This window comes from Triturus cristatus, chromosome 7, assembly GCF_964204655.1.
Source record: "Triturus cristatus chromosome 7, aTriCri1.1, whole genome shotgun sequence".
Lineage (NCBI taxonomy): Eukaryota > Metazoa > Chordata > Amphibia > Caudata > Salamandridae > Triturus > Triturus cristatus.
In genome coordinates, this window is record NC_140590.1 from 1,206,147,822 (window position 1) to 1,206,171,175 (window position 23,354).

The window sequence follows — 23,354 nt, forward strand, 5'->3', positions numbered from 1 at the left end:
ATTTCATCATGTACGTTGCTCAGTTTATTAATTGGGTGTCTGAAATTCAACGAGAAGACACAGGGTTGTAACACGGTCGCTTGCGGTGCAAGAGTGCCTCAAACCTTCAAGGTGCCACAGGAACCTTAATGGGGACCCCATTCCACCCACGGACCATGAATATCTGGGCCCCATCCTTTTGCGTTACATCAATGAGAATAGACTCCATTATTTTTTATGTGGGGTGAGAGAGGTAAAATATTTCTTGTCTTACACACTGCAGCTCAATCCAAGGGGAGAGAAAGGGAGGAAGGCATAGGTTAAAATTTTGTGGTCATTCATAAGCCAAGGTGGTTGTATCGCGGACATTGTCCGCGGTTTAGGCAGACTATCGCATGGTACCGCCTTGTCAATTCCACGTTGACGCTGGGTTATTTTCCTGCAATGGGCTGCGATGTTGAGAGTTGTGTTAAGTTACTCTTCCGGTAGTTATCACACGCTTTTGTGAATATACCCCTGAATCTCCTCTACAATCATATGACACTTCCTTCACAAGCACCAATGCCCCTCTGGTATAATTCAAACAGTACCGATAAACATGTTCAGAGAAATTAACCATAAAACAAGGACCTTAAACACAGCAAATCTTAGATATTAAATCTTAGTACTCATCACATCTAACTCGGCAATGAGATATGCTACAGACATTGCCAACTTTATCTTAGCCCATGATGGTAATTTAGCTAACCTGACAGACACATGGCTAATTTCATTCTTTTCTCACATACTGGATATACTAATTTCCTTGAGCTATGAAGTCATCTGACTAGATAGACCTTCCAAACTGGGTGGAGGCATTGCTTTCATCCATCAAACAACATTTATAATACACCATTTCCAAAATAACACTCTTTCTTCATATGAATACCTGGGTTTACATATTTTCACTGAAGACAAATCCATTTGCATACTCCACACATTCTACCACCCTCCAGAGGAGAACCAAGCATTGATTGATAATACTTTTGCATCCTTTTGTGCTACATCAATGAGAATAGACTCCATTATTTTTTATGTGGGGTGAGAGACGTAAAATATTTCTTGTCTTACACACTGCAGCTCAATCCAATGGGAGAGAAAGGGAGGAAGGCATAGGTTAAAATTTTGTGGTCATTCATAAGCCACCTGATGCCGGTAGTAACCGGTTCTTCACCACCCTTCTTTTTTTATGTTCACAAAATAATAATTGACGCTTTGTGTCTTCTCAAATGTCCCAGTACAACCAGTTCTGTCAGAGCCCAAGCCATCTACACGTGTGAGTGAAGAACATACTAGAGGCTTTGGGCAAATTCAAATAAGGGCCCACAGGATGTTATTTGGATAGAGGCAAAAAAGAAACTGTCAAGGAACTGTTTCCCGGAGGTAAGAAAAACACCACTGCAGCACTAATATTAATACAAATGGGAAAGTGATATCTACTGGCCAAATATAATAAAGCATCTCATACACCGCAAGAAGACATCTACCGAAGATGATTTGCATTCTAATTAGGAATTAAACAAAGATTTTTCTAGCTTGTTGACGTAAAGTCCCTAAGGTCCAACTCCGTTTTATGTAGGCCCTAACTTCATCTTGGCTAATGGATTCTCACTCTCAAACAACGTGAGTAGCCATCTTTCCCGATTTATCCAGGATCATTGTCATGTCTGCCATTAGATGCAGATGTAGTCTGATGTCATCTTTCTAAAAACTGTGAAAGTGTCAAGTCATTTGCGCGTAATGACGTAGATACCAAACTTAACAAAACATTTGTAGGGGTGAAACGTCTACTATTCAGAATATCAAGGTCAAATAAGAAGACATACAGACATATAACCAAAATAATGTAGTCTTAGTTGACGTCCTTTTACCTTTTATGTTCATAAGGAAACATCTGGGGGGCATTCCTGATGCACATAATCTATGTCAGACATTACTTAACTTATTTCATAAATTTCAATTTCTGAAATGATTTACTATGTAAGGACAACCACTTGGCAACTTGTCACGAGAGGTCCTTTTCTCAGATTATTGCCCTAGATTCTGTCAGAGATGATCTCACTTACTGCCAGCGCACTTCACAGATGCTACATCTTGCCTAAGCCTAAAGGTAATAAAAGCCGAGTTTGGAGGAAGACCGACCGACTGCTACCAGAGAGTGTGTTTGCCCTTTCATGGGGAACACTGTTTCACACTTTTACTGATAAAGACAGCCCTCACAACAAGGTATGCAGTGTGTCTCTTCTCCCTAAGAAACTCTGGACTGAAATGTTGCTCTGCCTTCCATACTCTCTTACTGTAGTGATGGAGCAGGTAGTGCAAAATGTTGTATACCTCCTCTGTTTTGCATGAAAGTATTAACTGAATAACCTACTTATTATAAATTACTAATTGTGTGCTGTGGTATATTAAAAACGAAAGAATTTGCATACACAAATTACACGTGGGAACTTGCTATTTGCATGGCAAAATAACTAATAACTAAAATACGTACGCATAATATTTGCAGTATATGTGGTAATTAGATATCGCATGATTTATGTTGCTTTTGTGACGTTTGCATCTTTGTGGAGAACCGTAAAGGTGAATATATTGCCTTAAATGTCGCTATATGCTAGAAAAATATTAATACATAAAGGGATTAGTGAGGGTATAACATTAGAAGCATCATTTCATTGCATTAATTACTCTCGTGTTTGTTTCGCTTAAGTTGACAATTGCGGCCTACTCAGACATGGCGCATAACATGGAGTTCAGAAGTGGCTACCGTCTCGTGAAGCGCAAACTCCACTGCGCAGAATCAGACGGCTCCGTGAACCTCCACATAACCTATTCCACACTGTGCTCGTTCAAGGATAGGATCTTGGTGGACTGCCAAGACCCCGGATGGTACAAACTGGTTTAATTGAACAATGAATTACTCAAATAAAATCTGAAACTTCGCTACACCAAGTCCGTGACATCATCGGAAATGAATCGGCAAAATCCGTGTGAAGACTAACGGACAAAAGTCGGATGATTTATGACTATCCAATCATCGATTGTCTCCGCCTAGAAATGTTTCACATTATCCCAAAATTTATTATAAAAGAGTGGTAGAATAGGGAGGGGCATGGCTATTCTGCTGCATTCGGCAGTTACTATGACTGCGCACCCTCTTTGACCCAACAGGCAATGACTGATGCTGGCACGACTTCTGGTCCTTTGGCGATCTTTGGGACTGTAACGTACTGGGCAGAGGACTTTCGGACTTTGAGCTTTGGCCTGCTTCATTCGGACAATTGATGACAAAATTCGGTTATGCAGAGCCAATGAATTAGAGAAATCCCAGATAGCCAGAATAGGTAAATATGATGTTCTGCGATTTATATAAATTGATCTAAAAATTCTAAACCTTGATGAAACAAATGCTAACTTTTATTGCAATGATATTTTAGATAAACAAATATTGATTAACAGAAATTTGAGTTTGTGGTTCTTCATTTAAAAAGAATAAAGGATTCTGAGTCTTAAAATGTGTTTTAGCTGGCTCTAAATCACCATCAACCAGTACAACTAATTGGTCCATCGACCATGTGGGCGGAGTGCCTTGATGTTTGAGATAAGGAATCTATAGGTGACGAATGTTAATGTATATTCTGTAAAATAACTCTTCTTCCCTTTAGGTAATAAGGTATTTCCCCACATGTCCAGCGCTTGAATCATTCATCCCTCCTGTGTGCAGACTTGTGAATGGTGACGTATGAGAGTTGGTGTTATGGGCCCCACCAATGAATGCATGTATGAATGAGCTAGTGTGGTAACGGGTCTGTGACACAGGGAGGTTATCTGTGTATATATATATATATATATATATATATATATATATATATATACATATTCTTTAAGGTCCCAATCTTGCGCTGCATCAGTTTTTCTGGTAGCAGAGTTATGGTTTTATTGCATTGGTTTGGTGATTATTGCTTGTAGATTGCTTATTGATTATTGATTGTATTTGCGAATAAGTATTGGTTTATGTATTAACACAATGTTGAGACGCGTTGCGTTCTATGTTGTTTGACGTCTTCTGGGATGTAGGAAGTCGGAAGTTTGTAACGATTCCGTAGCAGGGCAGAGGTAAGCGCTGCTCTGGGGAAAGACGGGATTGTTGTTACCCTGTAGGTACACGGGGAAAACGTGTGACGATTGGAGTTGCACGACGCTTTGTCTGGGTTCGATTCGGTAACATCGTCGTGTGTTGCCATTAGGGACATTTTCTGTATGAGAGAAAAGTATGGTAGCGAAGGTCATCTGTGAAATTTTGGTCTTAAGTACCAGGAGTCCAAAAGGCACTTTGATTACGCTTATCACTGGAAAGGTAATAGGTGTACCCTAAGCTCGTTAGAAGGATAAAGTAGAGGGAAGTGCTACTTTATTAACGAGTGTAATAATTCTGTAGTAGGGCAGAGGTAAGCGCTGCTCTCGGGACAGGATTCTGTGTGAATGAACTACATTTTCCGTATGAATGTGTGTGAATGAAATAGTATTCAGGTTAATTGTGAAACTCGGGTTTTATTTCTCAGGAGCAGAGCGTCTCCAACAGGTGTCTTAATTCTAGAGAAACGGTTAGCTAATGCTTGTTAGAAGGGTAAATTAGAGGGAAGTGCTACTTTATCAACGGATGTAACAATTCCGTAGAAGGGCAGAGGTAAGCGCTGCTCTCAGGAAAGACGGAATTCTTGTGAAAAAGGTCAAGACTATACTTTTGTTAGCGAAACAGATAATGGTGGCGTTTTTATGTCGTTACTAACAGAAATTTGAGTGAATGTAAAAGTTTACCGATACATTTTGTAAAGGAGGGGTCAGCAGGAGCAGGAGCAGCGAGAAAAGCTGACGTCAGAAAGACAGCGCTGGGATTGGCCAGTCAGTAAGAAACGTAGACGCTCCTGATTGGTGCGTTAGTGTACGCCGCGCTAGGAGTGGAGAATTACAGGGTGACGTAGACGCTCCTTATTGGTGCGTTAGTGTGAGTCGCGCTGGGATTGGAGATTTGCGAAGGTGACATAAACCAGAATAGTCGTAGAAGAAATCTAGCGATACACAGAATAGACAAAGTGATGTATTACGATCCACCAGAAAAGGAGAAAAAGTCCTGGTTTGGAAAGATTAAGAACTTATTTAAAAAGGACAAACAGATTGTGACTAGAGAGGGACAGTGTTCCTCCACCGAAATCGCCTGCATCCTTTATGGTTGCAAAGTATAGCTATCATACGTGTATTTGGTTAGAAAATTGGGTAAAGTATACAAAAGATAATGGAGTTTTGGCTTTTCCAGAACATGGTTCATTTAATTTAGCGGTTTTGAGAAATTTGAGAGAAAGAATGATGACTCTAGAACCAAGACCTAGACCTACTCAGTTTGAAGCTTTGACAGAATGGGAAGACGAGATGCATGACAGAGAATGGCAGCGAAGTGGCGGAAGGTACAAGTATATGTTTGGTAGATCATATGGACAGGAGAATCATGATGACAGGATGAGGAGATGGCGAAGCGCAAATATCACTGATGGTTTGTTCCCTGTAAGAAATATTGAAGAGATTAGCAGTAGAAAATGTATGGAAAAAAGAAATAATACAGAATCAGGAGGGTACGGTGTGCATGAGTCGGAGGATGATGTTCTCGATGACATGTTTTATAAAAATCCACCCCCATATCTATCAGATTCCACCTTGTTGACACCAAGTGCCCCGATAAAAGAGGCACCGTGAAATATAAAGTTTGAATCAGTATCACAGGAAGTAGGAAGAAATAATCCTTTTAGAGAAATAGAGAAAACACATCATGGTAAAATAGGTAATGAAAAGTCAGCTGAGTTAGCAAAGACAACCTTAGAGTTAACTGAAAAGATTAGAGAATTAACTAAAAACTTGGAACCCGTAACTGCTCCTGTAACTATAGGACCTGTAATGCCTATATTCGATAAACAGAAGGATAGTGAGCATTATCTGACGATTCCTTACAACAGTAATAAACAAACCGAAATGCCAAGAAAGGGTTCAGACGAGAATCCGTGGAGACAAACAGTAGGTATTTCAGAACAAAGTACGCCTAAAAAGCTGACAGTAAATCAGAGTTTAGTAGATAGAATAATAATGACAATAGAATCAGTCCCAGGAACACCAAAAGATTCAGAACAAACCAGAAATTAGAAAAATCCCGTAGGTCCTACTTCAGAAGAATTAAGTGAATGGTTAAGGAGCTTACAACGAAAAGATGCTGAACCGCAACCTTTAGATGTGGCCAAGTTAAAAATTGTCTTAGAAGAATTAATAGTAGGGACTATTCCCATGGAAACATTGAAGTCATATCAAGATGAGGAGTTATTGTTTCTATGTAAAAGTATAACATGGAGAGCAAGAAATTTACATGAGAGATTAGAGGAAATGGCAAATGAAATGGGTATTGCCTTTGAAAAGGTAAAGTCTTTACACAGACCATACCGAGTAGATTTTTCCAAAAAAGATATTGAGAATCTGAATACTACAGGACGAACAACTCAGATTAAAGACTTAATCATTTTGCTAAGAAAATGGGAACATGTAGATAAATGGAAAAGTAGGTGGTTCTGGAAACGAGATAATGCAACAGATAAGTAGTTTGCAGCTTTCCCAGTAAGAGAAAAGGAAAAGGTAGTAACTGAATGTCCCATGAGAGAGATTCCAGGGGGAGGTTATGTACACGTCCCATGGACCAGACAAGATATTTTGTCATTTACCAATGATTTCCCTCGACTTCGCGAGAAGCCAGTCGAGTGGTATCGGCAAGTAGACATATTTGTGAAATTATCAAAAGTATTATGGATCGATTTGAATAGTCTATTCGATATAATTGTACCAGCAGATTTATGGGCAGAGTGTAAGATCACCATAAGTTGGCCTACACAGGAATATCCTAGGGACCCAAAAACAGGCGCCCCTGATCCCGAAGTGATGAGAAAATACGAACAAGTAATTATCTTTCTGAAAACCAAAGTACCTTCTAAAGAAACTGATTGGGTAAAAATTGATAGAACTCATCAGGAAGCAAAGGAATCAGTGCATGCCTATTATGAAAGGTTGATTCTTGCCTTTAAGCAGTTTAGTGGTGATGAAAACTTAAGTGAAAAGGATTTGAGTCATTTTGTCTATCGATTTGTATATGGGTTGCGACCAGAAGTAAGTGAAATGATTAAACAACATACAGTGGATTGGCAGAATAAAAAGATAGATGAAGTACTGAGACATGCAAAATATTTTAGTGATGAAATTGAGGCAAAATAGCGTCAATTAAAAGAGAAAGCCATGTGGGCACAAGTAAAAGTGGCAGAAAGACAGGAAGCTCAATTGATTGAACAGGCGAGTGGTACAGGTATGAAACCTAAATTTAATGGTGGAAAAGGAAAAGGACAATTTAATATAGAAGAAGCCAAAAAGAAATGGCCATGTCATAATTGCGGAAGAATAGGGCATTGGAAATCCGAGTGTAAATTTCCCCCGAGTGCTAATGGTGACAATGCATCATTGAATTCACAGGTGCAGAAAGAGATGAGTTGTCAACCACAGCGACAGCAGCAGGTTGTTGCCCAACAGAATCAGGCGCCAAAACCGCCTTTTCCACAGGACGTAAATCCTCAGAAATACAGTAATGAGACAGGATACTACAACGAAGAGCAGGTAACTAAGCTGCCGCGCGCTAGTGCTGTTTCGCAGTATTGGCTACAACGCGATGAGAGTGAGTCAGAAGAAAGCTATTGACGGTGCCGAGGGGAGGAAGAAGAGTGCGTACTTGACGCAACTCTAGAAGTAGACCAGACAGGCCCTTTTGTGGATGGAAAGGTAAATGATGAAAACATTACTTTCCTTGTAGATACTAGTGCTACTCGTTAAACTGTTAGGTCAGCTGATGTTAAAAATCTTCCTCTGTCGGACGAAACAATCCAAGTAGTTGGAGTATCCAACAGACAGATAAAAACGTATCTTACTGAACCAGTTAAAGTTAACATAGGGAAATTTTCTGAAATGCACCGCTTTGTTGTGTGCGATTCAAGCCCTGTGAATTTGTTAGGGAGAGATTTGCTGTGCAAAATGAATTGCACGATATTTTGTACTCCGGATGGGATAGCCTTTGAGACTCCCGATGAGGATGTGTTGTACAAAATGACAATAGCCAATATGGAATCTGAAGTTACTGAGGCATTTGCTGTATTTGACCCTAAGGAATTGCCTCAAAAATTGAAAAAGACAGTAAACACAGAGGTATTGGATTTCACAGGAGAAGATGTGGATTGATGAAAAATGTAGATCCCGTAAAAATTACTATAAAAGAAGGAGTGAGTTACCCAAATATTCCACAGTATAAATTGACACCCGAGAAAATTACTGGAGTCACACCTATAATAGAGAAAATGATTAAGTAAGGTATACTGAGAGATATAATAAGTAGTCCATGTAATTCACCAATTATGGGTCTGAAAAAGCCTAATGGAACTTTTAGAATAGTACAAGACCTGAGAAAAGTAAACAAAATAGTCGTATCATGTTGTCCTATCGTACCAAAGCCATCTGTAATTTTATATCAGATTCCTCATGATGCAGAGTGGTACTCAGTAATTGACCTGTGTTATGCTTTCTTTTCCATCCCATTGCATCCTGAAAGTCAACACATTTTTGCGTTCCGATTTGGCGAACGTATCTTGGCATGGTGTCAAATCCCACAGGGGTACACAAAGAGTCCCTCAATATTTAATCAGATATTGAAAAAGTCTTTAGAAAATTTAAAAATGCCTGAAAGTTCAGTTCTGGTACAGTACATAGATCTGCTTGTGGCATCAAGGACTCGAGAAGCTGGTGTAGTGGATACCATAGCATTGCTGAATCATTTGGCAGATGGAGGACTTAAAGTATCCCCATCAAAATTGCAATTCTGTCAGAAGGAAGTATAATATTTAGGCCACAAAATTGAAAAAGGACTGAGGAAAGTGACTGCAGATAGAATCAAGATAATAAAAGGAATGAGAGCCCCAATGACGCAAAGAGAAGTGAGAATGTTTCTTGAAATGGTTGGATATTGTCGTCAGTGGATAAGTAACTTTTCCCTGATTGCAAAACCATTGGTACGTTTAACCAGAAGTGATGTAAAAGATCCCATTGAATTAGATAAAGAAGAATTAGCAGCCTTTAAACAATTGAGAGACAGTTTGTGTGAAGCACCAGCACTTGGCATGCCTGATTATGAGAAAGAGTTTGAACTCTATTGCAGCGAAAGAAATGGATGTGCACTTTTTCTGTGTTAAATTGCGAAGACCAATTGCATATTTTTCATCTGTATTAGACCCTGTAGCTGTAGCATTACCTGGTTGTTTTGAAAACTGTAGCAGCCACTTGCAAGAGTTTGGAACAAAGCGAAGGAATTGTGATGGGTTATCCTGTGAGAGTGTTTGTACCACACGATGTGGCAATCCTTTTAACAAGGAGCCGTACTCAGTTCATGACGCACAGTCGTCTGACTAAATATGAGAAAGTTATTCTAGGTGCAACAAATGTGAGTCTAGTGAGATGTCTGAATGTGAATCCTTCAACATTGTTACCTGATGCTGAGAAGGTGGAAGTCAGAGATGATGTGGGTCATGATTGTTTGGAAGTGCTTGATTTTTGTACCAAACCACGTCCTGATATAAAAGATGTACCCTTGACAGAAAGTGATTGTGTGATATGGCTTCGGTGTAGTGCATGATTTTGGCCAAATTTGGTCTCAAAGAGGATTTTTGACATCAAGTGGAACTCCTATAAGGAATGCTGAAGGGTTGGAAAATTGCTTGGGCGATACAGCTGCCTAAACAGTTAGCTGTTGTGAAGTGTGCAGCACACACAAAGTCCAGCGATTACATATCGGCTGGAAATCAGTTTGCCAATTATATGGCTCAATATTATGCACAAAATCAGAATTCTATCAACAGGGGAAGAGAAAGAGAAATTAATTCATGCCCTTTGTTGTTTACTAATACTGTGAATACATGGGAGGAAGTAAAGCAGCTGCAGGAAGAAGCAGGAGATGAGGAAATGAGACAGTGGGTAAAAGCAGAATGTGCACCAAGAGAAACAGATCATGTGTGGGTTTATCGGGATGGAAGACCAGTTATGCCTGATAGCATGGTGTCTGCCATGGCACGGATGTATCATGGACAAGCACATGTAGGAAGAGACGCAATGATCAGACTTTTTAAACAGACATGGTACAACGCAAAATTTAGACTTGTAGCTGAAAGTCTTTGTCAGAGATATCTTATATGTCAAAAGTTCAATCCTGGAAGAAAAACGGTGGTAAGTCTGGGAACGATAGGTCGAGAAGGAGGACCTTTCACCAGAATGCAGATTGACTTCATTGAAATCCCCCCCTGTAACAGGTTGAGGTATGTTTTAGTGATGGTCTGTCTGTTCTCACGGTGGGTGGAAGCATACCCCATGAGGAGAAGTGATGGAATTACAGTAGCCAAGCTATTGTTGAGAGAGTTCATTCCTAGGTTTGGTTTTCCAGTCACAATTGAGTCAGATAGAGGAAAACATTTCCATAATGAAATCATGAAGTTAATTTGTGAAGCATTGAATGTACAACGGAAACTACATTGTGCTTATCGCCCAGAGGCTTCTGGTGTAGTAGAACAGGTAAATGGCACCATTAAAAACAGATTGGCAAAAATGTGTTTGGCCACAGGTTTGAAATGGCCGGATGTCTTGCCTCTGGTACTCATGACTATTAGATCTATTCCAGATAGGAATACAGGTCTGAGTCCCCATGAAATTGTCATGGGAAGAGCAATGCGACATGTTTTCATAACAGTCAACAAGCTGTTGCCTATATCTGATGACTTGGTGTTGGATTGTTGCAAGGGGTTGGCTGACTCCTTTCATTCTGTGTTTCATCAGGTTGGATCGGATGCCCCTACTCTTGAAAGGAAGCCAGCTCATAATTTGAGCCCAGGGGACTGGGTGAGAATTAAAATGCACAGAAGACAAAACTGTTTGGTTCCACATTGGGAAAAACCACATCAGGTGATTTTAACCACAACAACAGCAGTAACATGTGCAGGAGTGAAGAACTGGATTCATGCTAGTCACACCTTGCGAATTCCAAACCCAGTGGATAACAAGGAGGGAGACTACTTCGAAGAAACAGACACAAGTTCTGAATCTGATACTGAAGAAACAAGAACAAGACAAATTCCTGAAATGGGGGAAGCAGAACAAAATCCAGTTATTGCTCCAGAAAATCTTCCTTTAAGAAGAAAATTGCAGATTTCTGATACCAGCTCAGAATCAGACACGGAACCAGTACAAGCACATGAGACCAGAAATACAAACGGAGAAGAGACTGTCCAAGAAATCCTTGGTAAAGAAGTTCCGAGTGAAAGTTCAAGAGAAATTCCACCTGAAGTAATAAGATTAGATGGTAGGGTACCAGATACAGAGAGTGAGGAAAAGATTTTTGCGGAAGACCCCCGAGGAGTTGTAGGGAATTCACACATCCAGTTAGAGGAAGGGACAGTTAGTCAGCAGGAAGATCGTGTGGAAGAACCACGAGGAGGGACAGAAGTAGGTAACAAAAAGGAAGTGGTGGAAAGAAGAACAGCTGAAAGTAAAAGTCAAGTTGAAACTGAATCAGAGGACAGTGATGAAGAAGTACCAGAAGGTCGAGTCCTGAGAAAGAGAGCATGGAGAACTGAGAAAAATGAAAAAGGAAATAAATTAAAAAGATCAGCAAGAGATGAAATTTGGCCAAACAAAATAAAGAGATTGAGATACAGATTGACACGAGTACATTCATCTAGGGCTGAACAGGAGAATGAAGTGTCTAGTCTAGAGAAATTGAAAAACGCGGAGCAAACGACAGCAGAAAAAAATAAGAGAACGAGAAAACCTAACCAGAAGTATAAGTCGCCGCAATGGTCATATGTGGCACTGCCTGAAATAAAAGAAGAGGCAGACAGCCAAGGGGATCTAGAGGTGACTGTACCAGGAGTGGTTGAGGAAGACAAAGAATCGGAAATCCTGAGAGTTATCTTGTCCGACATTGGAGAAGAGACGGATGTTCAGGAAATTCTGCATCAAGATTACGAAAGAAGAGTGAAAGACGATCTAATGCCAAACTGAAAAGATAAATGTGTTCAAAATGGAGAAACAATAAATCACCGGAAAAGACATAAAACAGAATAGAACCAAATAGGTGCTTAGAGCCTTGGGTTAGGAAAAACTAGTTGTGAAGTAGAAGAGGCTAAGTCAAAAGACACTGATCATTTTTCAAAATGGCAAACACAGAAAATAGAAAATCTAAATGTGTGTTCCTTAGAAGATGGTTCAAAATGTGTTGTTGTTGAACAGGATTACTAATGCTTCTATGGAGTGCGTTGGCTTTAATGGTTACATTTAAGGTCACATTAGAGACAATAGAAGGACATAGTGAGAATAGAACTAATGTAGAAACGATTCAGAAGGTATATCCAACTAAAATAAATAGAAATTATTTACATAAAGATAGGTCTATAACTGATTTTTCAAACAATGTATTTTCAAAATTATTATACGAATATGTAAAGACGATGGATGTGAGGGATTGCTACGTCTACATGCAGTTACCGGCGTCTGTATCTGAGGGAGTGACTTACCATCACCTCCCAGTAACATATGGAATAACATGTAGTGTACTAGCAAGTTTGTTTTACAAAATAGGGAAATTAGAATATTATTTTTCAGATGTAGATAATGTATTTTCTAAAGTATCTGTAGTCAACAAATTGAATAAAGTAAAACCTGCTAAGGTATTAGGTGATTTTTTCTTAGAAACTAAGGAATTAACATTATTATCAATATTTAGAAACAATCTAACTTGTAGTTTAAAGAAAGAAGAGAAGAGTTTCTTAGATATGGTTGAAGAAAGGAGATTAAAGATGCAAAAGAAAGTACCTGAGGGAAAAGAAGAAAAGACAGTCTGGGACGTTGAAAGAGAAAAACATTTGAAAGGAGAAGCTAGTCCAACAATGGCTTTATATTGGCCTCAGAAAGGAAAGTTGTGCATTACAAGGAATCAAACTGCATATGATAATTATTTTGTAGGCACAAGTGATTGCCATGATACTTATAGAATCATGGGTGGATGGGGATTCAAAGGAGGAAATGATCCAATTTTCCCTGGATTATATTTTATCTGCAGGAATAAGCATATTATCGACGATTACCAGATCACTGGTATGGCACATGTTATCTAGGCCTGGTTTTCCCAAAGATATAGTGCACATGAGTTAGGTAGTCAACTAACACGTAGAAAAAGAGAATCTTGGTCAGAAATTGTTGGAGACATATTCGGAGCATTGATACCAGCAGTGGGAATATCTCTGAATGCACACAAAATTAGAAAAAATTATCAACAGTAGTGGATCGCTTGTCAACAAGCACCGCTGGAGGATTTTTATTGGTAAATACAGAAATGGTTGCCATGCGTGCCATGGTAATGCAAAATCGACTTGCCCTTGATATAATTTTGGCAAAGGAGGGTGGAGTCTGTGGAATGCTGAAAGTTTAACATTGTTGTACTTACATTCCTGACGAAAGTCAAGATTCAAAGACATACATTAAGAATATAACTGATTTGCATGAGGAAATTTTTCCACTGGAGGCTGAAGGTATTTGGCAAAAGGTTGGGAAAAAGTTTTCTACTATTAGGAGCTTTTTACTTAAACTAGGTAGTACCTTTATCAGTAAGATATTATTTCCAGTAACATGTGTGATTATTTTAGTATTAATTCGAAGACTAGGATGTTTATGCAGCAAGAAAAGAAAATTACGAAAACATATAAAAAGAGAAACTTTTAGAAACCAAGAGAAAGAAAGAAAAGGAAGAGAATTGGAAGAAATAGAATTAGAAGTGTGGAAAGACAATATGTATAGAAAAACAAGAGAAGAAGAGACAAGTGAAACAATAATGTAATCTAATAAAAGGGCTAATATAATTGAATTCATTTCTTTACTAAAAGTTTTCAAAATTTAAAGGTAGTGTGATGATGTTAAAAATCACCAAAAGGGGGATTGATGGAGCAGGTAGTGCAAACTTTTGTATACCTCCTCTATTTTGCATGAAAGTATTAATTGAATAACCTACTTATTATAAATTACTAATTGTGTGCTGTGGTATATTAAAAACAAAAGAATTTGCATACACAAATTACATGTGGGAACTTGCTATTTGCATGGCAAAATAACTAATAACTAAAATACGTACGCATATTAATTGTAGTATATGTGGTAATTAGATATCGCAAGATTTATGTTGCTTTTGTGACATTTGCATCTTCGTGGAGGACCGTAAGGGTGAATATTTTGCTTTAAATGTCGCTATAGGCTAGAAAAATATTAATACATAAAGGGATTAGTGCGGGTATAACATTAGAAGCATCATTTCATTGCATTAATTACTCTCTTGTGTTTGTTTCGCTTAAGTTGACAATTGTGGCCTACTCAGACATGGCGCATAACATAGAGTTCAGAAGTGGCCACCGTCTCGTGAAGCGCGAACTCTACTGCGCAGAATCGGACGGCTCCGTGAACCTCCACATAACCTATTCCACACTGTACTCGGTCAAGGATAGGATCTTGGTGCACTGCCAAGACCCCGGACGGTACGAACTGGTTTAAATGAACAATGAATTACTCAAATAAAATCTGAAACTTCGCTACACCAAGTCCGTGACATCATCGGAAATTAATCGGCAAAATCCGTGTGAAGACTAACGGACAAAAATCAGATGATTTATGACTATCCAATCATCGATTGTCTCCACCTAGAAATGTGTTTCACATTATCCCGAAATTTATTATAAAAGAGTAGTAAAATAGGGAGGGGCATGGCTATACTGCTGCATTCGGCAGTTACTATGACTGCGCACCCTCTTTGACCCAAGAGGCAATGACAGATGCTGGCACGACTTCTGGACCTTTGGCGATCTTTGGGACTGTAACGTGCTGGGCAGAGGACTTTCGGACTTTGAGCTTTGGCCTGCTTCATTCGGACAATTGATGACAAAATTCGGTTATGCAGAGCCAATGAATTAGAGAAATCCCAGATAGCCAGAATAGGTAAATATAATGTTCTGCGATATACATAAATTGATCTAAAAATTCTAAACCTTGATGAAACAAATGCTAACTTTTATTGCAATGATATTTTAGATAAAAAAAATATTGATTAATAGAAATTTGAGTTTGTGGTTAATCATTTAAAAAGAATAAAGGATTCTGAGTCTTAAAATGTATTTAAGCTGGCTCTAAATCACCATCAACCAGTCCAACTAATTGGTCCATCGACCAAGTGGGCGGAGTGCCTTGATGTTTGAGATTAGGAATCTATAGGTGAAGAATGTATATTCTGTAAAATAACTCTTCTTCCCTTTAGATAATAAGGTATTCCCCCACATGTCCAGCGCTTGAATCATTCATCCCTCCGGTGTGCAGACTTGTGAATGGTGACATATGAGAGTTGGTGTTATGGGCCCCACCAATGAAGGCATGTATGAATGAGCTAGTGTGGTAACGGGTCTGTGACACAGGGAGGTTATCTGTGTATATATATATATATATATACATATTCTTTAAGGTCCCAATCTTGCGCTGGATCAGTAGCGCATACAAATAGACATTAGGGTGTTAGGTTTTAGATGACATGTAAAAAAATGCTAGAAATGTTGATTTTATTCTCATTATCTATAATATGTCTTCTTGCTGTTTTAATAATATTCTGCACAGGTTTTTTTTTACGTATGGAGGCACAGATTATTTCTGTAGCAATACATACTTTTTAGTTTAAAGTGTTCATTCTTTTTAGTACATGATACAGTGAATAACGAAATATCATTCGGGACTTTTCCCACGGTGCATCCTGATCCCTTTATGAGATTGTTAGTAACACAAAAGCAATGCCTCTATCTCAATTACATATAAAATATTTTTTGCAGGGCTACAATAACCTGTCTTTCACATTGGTCACTGTTGCATTGAACCAAGTTCACCTGTATGACCAGTGAGTGGGAAATCACCCCTTTGTAAAGTTCTGCCAAACTCGTAAATTATTCAACATTGTGACAAGGAAACCTGAATGTTATTAGAAATAGGGCAGCAGAAACTATAGGACTTATCTCTTCAATTGCATGCTCCCAATAGCAGTAAATCATCATCAGAGATACATTGTGATTTTACTGCTCACATCTGCATCTCTAAGCTGAAGACTCAGCCTCTTCCTCTTTAGATTTTTCAGGGCAACAACTTAAGCATCTCAAGATAAGAAACCTCAAGATAGACATCAGTAGATTTTCAAGTCAGGAAAGAGGTGAAGATAGTGAGCCAACATGGGGTAGGGTCAGAAGTAGGCAGGAGATCAAAGACTTAGGACAAGGTTTAGAAAAAGGGAGCTCAGACAACAGCTAAGAGGGGACAACTCTGATAAATTGAGACAAACCATTAGGCTGAAATGAAGAAAAAACAAATAATGAAAGGGCTGCAGAAACCGTTCTTCAAGTAGAGATAACTGTATTGTTAGGATACACAGTGTTGTTTAGGGTAAACTACATCAGATCCAAGTTTGAAGTCATGGAAAAAGCAGCAGACAAGCATTGAGATATTTTGTATTAATAAATGTACCAAAGATGAGAAGAAGGGGAGGGAGGGCATACAATGTCCACCTCCTTGCCTTCAATGAAATTTTGATTTTGTTATTGCAAGCTGGGAAATTATTTATTTTACATCCAGGATAAGGGGACACTGTCATATGGTATTTTCACAGCATAAGAAGCACAGCGCTCACTGCATGTTCAGCTGGTTTATACACAAGGCCTGAAAGATGAAGGTATCAAACCAACTGTGGATTTCAAAATAGGGATTCGGCCGTACTCAGCACAAGCTTAAGTGTCTCAGTGAGTTGATTAGAGACTGAACTTCGAAACGTTCTAATGCCCATATCAGATTACAACCACTCAACCCATCTGGCTAGAGAACATTGACTGTGTGGTGGGCATCCTGAAGGAAATGAGGGGATTACGATCCTTTCATACTCCTTAATTTAACTAACAATGTAAACACGAGGCTGATCAGGGAAGTTGACTATAGCATATCGTAACACAGAAGTAAAAGTGAGGAGACCCACAAAGGTGCACCACAAATGTACAACAAAATACTCAGGGATAAAAAATGAGTATTTAAGGAATTCACCTAAGATGGCTTCACTACTGAATCCACATCAAGCAGGAAACATCTCAGCTTCAATATCATCTTGAATAAGGAATCTTAACCAAATAAAACACAATGCTATCTTTGGGTATTCATCCTTTAAAGAGCGATTATAAAGTGTCCTCACCAACGTTAACTCAAAACAGTCTTGTAGATCTAGCTAGCTACAATGGGGTAAATCTTGACGATGCAACACCAATTTTAGCTGTAACTAGTCAGGTATTGGACTGCTCACCTGAAAGCTACTTAGCAAAGCAGATGAATAGGGAGGGACATGAGAGAAATGACAGGAACTAGGCCAGTGAGATTCATTAATTGGGACAACTACAAATTATTTAGATGTCACTCAACTTGAGTGCAAGAAAAAGAGGGGATCCACAGCAGCACAGCGGTAGCCAAAACTAAACTACAAGGAGAGCATCAAAAGAACAGAACACAATGGTAGATCTCTCAACAATTCAAAAGGGTGAAAATCTCAGCAAAAACTCCACAAAAACTAAAATCGCCTAAAGAAGGATATGCTGCTAAGCCTGATTCAACACCGTTTTCCACCCTGTACCCCTCTTCGGCTGAACTGAGAGCTTACAGGTAAAGACCAGCAATAAAGACAGAAGTTAGAAGGTACAGAACTCACTCCCTAAAAAGTGTAGGTGGCTTGCAGATAGGACTGAATCATCTTTTTCTTTCCAGTAACATGCTGGCACGTCAAATGATTATGAGATACAGAATCAGTAGATTTGAGAAAAGGTCAGCAGTGAATGACTAGGTGCCTTTCATGAAGCCCAGCTGCTTTTATAGGTTATGGTCAGCAAAAAAAGTTTGAAAGGGAATGATTATTCATTCCAGTCTCCATATTCACAAATGAACTATAACATACCGTTCCAGATATTAGGTACAATCTTAAAGGAGGTTAGAGATATGCGACCCTCGGGTGCTCCCACTCTAAAAATCAAGATGGAGAGTACATACAGATTAGAGAATAATACATATTGACAGTTGGTGTAAAATTTCTCAAACGCTGAAGACCAGCAACAAGAAGCAGCTTCCCTCAGAGTGTCCTTGACTAAGGAACTTGTGCACATTAAAAATAAACAGGAGGATTTGGAAGATGGGTCCCAGAGGTCAAACTTCAGTTTATTTTTATTGGTGTTCCTCTTCATAGGTGGGGTCCAGTGACATAGCTTTAGTAACTGATTTTGTTCGGAAATACCTTCTCCCGGAGTACCCTGAGAGCTTAACAATCACCAAAGCCCATTAGATCCTCTTGTTCAGCTGAAGAAATCATCTCCTCCATGTGCAAACTTAGTGAATTTTACCTGTTTTAGCATAAAAGAAAAGTTGATACAGATACAGAATTCTTACAAGATAGAAAAATTACTGTGCTGAGTGGGCTGTAGCCCATGTGCTGAGGTAAATTGGTGACCCAATATGCCAAGTGGGGCTGCAGTGAAGAGGATTGTCATTCTGAGTGGGCTCTAGCCCATGTGTGATGGTAACCTGGCAACCCTGCCTGTCAGGTGTGGTAACCATGAAGAGAACCACTGTGCTGATCGGGTTGGAGCCTGCGTGCATTGGAAAGACAGTGATCCTGTATGCAAGAGGTGACCAGCAAGACAAGGCAAGAAGTGTGATTTTGGTGAGAACATCATCCGAGGAGAGAGGCTGTGGTGGTGACCCTAGCGGCCCTGAACCATGACTGATGGTCAGTATTAGGATCTTTGCACTACTCTTTGTGGGATGAGTCAAAGAACTTACTCAGCTTGCAGCCGCAGCTGCCTGGGCTGTGTGAATGAAAGACTGTGAGAAGTTGGCCTTGTATATGATGTCCCCTAATTAAAGTGGGCACTTTGCACCAGTCCAAACAACCCTTATGGTGATTTAAGAGGTGAAAGATAACCTTAGAAAGCTATCCAAGTGGTAGCTGCAGAGAGCAGCCTTCAGGCTTAGTCTTGAAGGAATGTTAAGCAGCTTGTTTTACCAGAATGCAACCTTATTTAATTGGTTAATTGAAAGGAGAACCACACAGTAGTTATAAAAATATGTATTTATTATTATAACACACCTTAAATACTTCATAGTATCTGCTACACGCAGATAAATAGAAAGCATACAATACTGTAGCACAGAAACAAACGTAAGTAACACTAATACGCAGTAGGTTCCAGGGGAGACAAAAACAATATACTAAAATAGTGGTATAAGAACCACAACTCGAGTTAAGACAGTGTCCAGAGGTTGTAGAATCACTGGGACCCCAAGGAACCACCCAAGGTGAGTAAGGAGGGACCCCACGGAGGATGGGTGCAGTGTGAGAACACGACTGTGTGCTACGTACAATTCAATGGGAGACTTGTGGTTGCAGTTTTAATGTTAAAGGACCCTTCCCAGTGGATTGTGAAGAAACCCTTTAGAGCATAGAAGGTTGGAGAGCCACCCCACCCGAGGATACCGAAAGTATCAGCGTTACCTATCCCAGGAAAGCCAGGTGCATAGGGCTGAAGGGGCGTCAGAAACCGTTGTCGATCTCAATGGGAGTCTTCAGAGAAATGCCACTGCTGGAAAGAATAAAAGTGTTCGGTAGAACCCACAGGTGGATTCTTGATGGAAGGAATCTGAAAGAAGAGGGGACAGAGTCTGGGTTACTCAGGAGTGACCAGGGGCTGGGTAGACGAATGCCCACCGATGTCGGGTGCGTCAGGTGTGAAGATGGAGACAGTGACTCTGCAGCAACGGGGACCAGGAGATGTCCAAGACAACCAGGAGCCGGATGTGAGCTGTACCACAAAGGATGTTGAGTGCTGAGGGGTCGGAGTCCAACAGGAGCACCTACAAGCCTTGGCAGTGGCAACCTACGAAGAAGGCCGAGTAAGGTTACGGTCTGGCCCAGCAAAGATCAGGAGACTCCCCACAGCAAGGGAGTCAGGGCAGGTCTGGAACAACAAGAGAAGCCCAAGAAAAGCAGTGTTGTCCCACAAATGGACCCACAGACTGTATGCACAGAAGTCGCGAGGGGACCTCTAGCAGTTTCACAAAGTCTCAGCTTGCAGGACACAGAGTGCAAGGAGGCCAAAGTCCTTTGTACAAAATGTGCGCAGAGGTTGGGGCTATTGATAGCCCAATGTACTTAGTTGGGGAATGCCAACAAGTATATGCAATTGCAAAAGTAAACGGTGCACAGTGGCTTGGGTTACGCGGTCCCCACGAGGCATACTGGCCTCAGGCTTGGTGAGAGTGCAGCTCAACCTCAAGGAACATAGGAACCCACCTTCTGTATTGCTGGTGCCCCTGGAGTCTGGAAGAGCTCAGGATCAGCAGACTGGTCAGTTGCATTACGGTGCCTGCGACTGCAGGGGAGTGATACCTTCACCCCAAGGAAGATACTTCAGTTGATGCTACACAGGTCCTGCATGGAGCCTGTATGGTGCATGGGCACATACAATGCTTTGGACGGAGTGGGAGACAAAGTCGGGCCCAGTTGAAGTCGAGCAAAGTCCAGAGTGTCTATACAGTCGAAGTTCAGTGGTTTCTGGTTCAGAATCTTGTCCACGTCGAATCTATGGTCCTACAGCCAAGTGAGCTATATCGTACCCACGGGAGAGGGTTGGGCAGATTCCGGTGACCCTCCCAGGGGAGGGTCAGGACTGTGGGGAGTATACTCCAATGTCCTTTGTCCAGTTTTGCACCAGAGCATGAGCCATCGGCTCCCAAGACTGGTGTGAACTGGACTATGCACAGGGACACCAAGTGTGCCCCAGATGCAGACTTTCAGGCACTTTGGAAGTGTACCCACCCCGCCCAAATACACTAAATCCTGTCTGGGAGGTGTTCACACCTCCCACACTGGCTACCAGTGTGGAGGTATGATTCCAAGGTGTTTGATACCAACCACAACATGTTTTGTTGCAGCCGTTTTCGAGATAGTATTTTACGCAAGCATATAATGCACCTCTACCTGTATGTCTGGCTGCGTCACTGACAACCTGGAAGAATGGTCTCCGAAGGCTGCAGGGGTGCCCTGCTCATGCAGGGGCACTCTCTCACGTAAAACCCTCGCCCTGCCTTCAGGATTGTCAAGGCCTGCTAGAGGGGTGACTGATAGGTTTTAAGTGTAGTGACCTATGGATATAGTAAACCTATATTTTTTGTAAGTTGTGCAAGCACCAGCTTACACAGGCTGCAATGGCAGACCTGTAGTTCCATTTTGCATGGCCTCTCATGGGTGGCATGATCCATGCTTCAGCCGATGGGAGGCCTCTGTGGAACCTATGCCCTGTGTACATGTGTACCATATACTAGGGACTATCAAGGGTACCCCAGTATTCAATCTGATAAGCAGGATTCCAGTCAAACTAGTCAAAAACAGTGAAACACCAGGCACGAAAGTGGGGGTAACCATGCAGTCAGATGCTACCTTCCTACAAAGATTTATCAGAGTCAGCCGCTGCAGCTCCAGCACCCAGGGAGAGGACACGCTCAGACATTTTGGTTGCTTCAATCCTGCTGGTACAGTTAACACTGATTTCGGAGCCATCTGGAAAACTTGCTGTCCAGATAGCGCTTCAGCGCTGGAACACTCCTTACTTTAATACAGAGTCAGAGTGGGAGTCTTCAGACTAGTGGGGCTTGACCTAAATGTTGCCTAAATGAATGAAGAAGAACCACAACTACTAGCTTGAGGGCAGTGGAACTCAGGGATCTGCCTATGAAACACTACAGCCCTGACCTCAGGGGACTGGATGTGTTAATTCTTAATGTCATATTTTACTTTGAGACTTAGATAAATACTTCTTTTATCACAAAAGTAAGTATTTGTTAGGACAATCATTTTATCTGCGGCTCCACATACTATGAGTTGTTAGCCAGGGTTCATTCCCCCGTGTCTACCTCCAAACCCCTCCTAGGAAGACTTGAACTGCTTGAAACTCACTACCCCTGAGAGTCAAGTGCTAAAGGGATACCTGACCCAGTCGCTCAGTAGCCATAGCAATTCAGACCTTGGGACATCAGGAGTAAATGACCTCAAACCCCATGGTTGGGCTCAGTAACCCCTCCTTGCCTCCATTCCTAGGTCTACATGTACTTCCCTTCAAGATATAGATGTTGTCATTGTACATGCAAATGGATTTAAATACAGTGAATATATTTTTGCCTCTATCGACTAATCTTCACAATTTTTTTTTGCAGTTAAAATTCTGTTTAATAGATTTTTGTGGCACACTATTTAGAACTCAATATTCTGATACCATACCCTGTGATATTGTACACTCATATTGTTACAGTCTCCCAGTGGCTGTTGTTTAGCAAAAATATACATGTATGTACATATTTTAAGCACTGAAACATACTTTAGTTTAGTATGAGTATTATTATATCCTTAGGAGAAGCAGTTTAGGTATGGTTACTAAGTGAAATGTGAGGAGTATTATTATACACTTATCTGTATGTGGACACACACTAAATCATAAATACTCAAACACATTATAGTGTAGTGTTGATTGCTACAGAGCTAACGACACAAATTATGTCCATATCATACCTGAGGATATCGGCTGACCCCTAGGACTCTGGCCATAGGAAGGGATGCTGAAGATAGTACATCTCCAATGATTGCTGATGGTATTAACTTGGGGGCACAGCTGTAATTTGGGACAGTTGTCTGATGACCTGATAGCAACCACATAGTACCCTCCATAGCAGAAGCTTCAGAATAACATGAGTCGTAAATCTTGAATCCCAGGTCTACTTGAGGAAGAATAGTAGGATTCTTGTTAATTTCCATTGTTGCAAAAACCATGGCGAGAGCACATCGGTACATTCCCATGCTAAAGAAAAAATAAGACAAAGCTTTAGTGAGGGGCCTTCATAATATGCAAATAATATTCTAATTTGTGGAGTATCCTGCACATTAACATGTTAGGAGGAAGCAGGCAAAAAACTTCAAGTGAGGTTCCACACTACTGCACTGAAAGTCATCGCAGCCTGCCGTTTTACCTTCAGGCCCTAGGGAGGAATTTTATGCGGATGAATTAGTGAAGAGGACAAGACATGAGCAG

General features: G+C 40.5%; 1 protein-coding gene across 1 annotated transcript in view; it reads right to left on the minus strand.

The window, feature by feature from the left end:
- LOC146811606 (extracellular calcium-sensing receptor-like) overlaps positions 1-23,122 on the minus strand; it is a 275,799-nt gene extending 252,677 nt beyond the window's left edge. The window contains exon 1 of the mRNA XM_085615084.1: positions 22,838-23,122. Coding sequence (XP_085471210.1) covers positions 22,838-23,122 — 285 coding nt within the window. The remainder of the gene's footprint in view (positions 1-22,837) is intronic.
- Between the last annotated feature and the right edge of the window lie 232 nt (positions 23,123-23,354).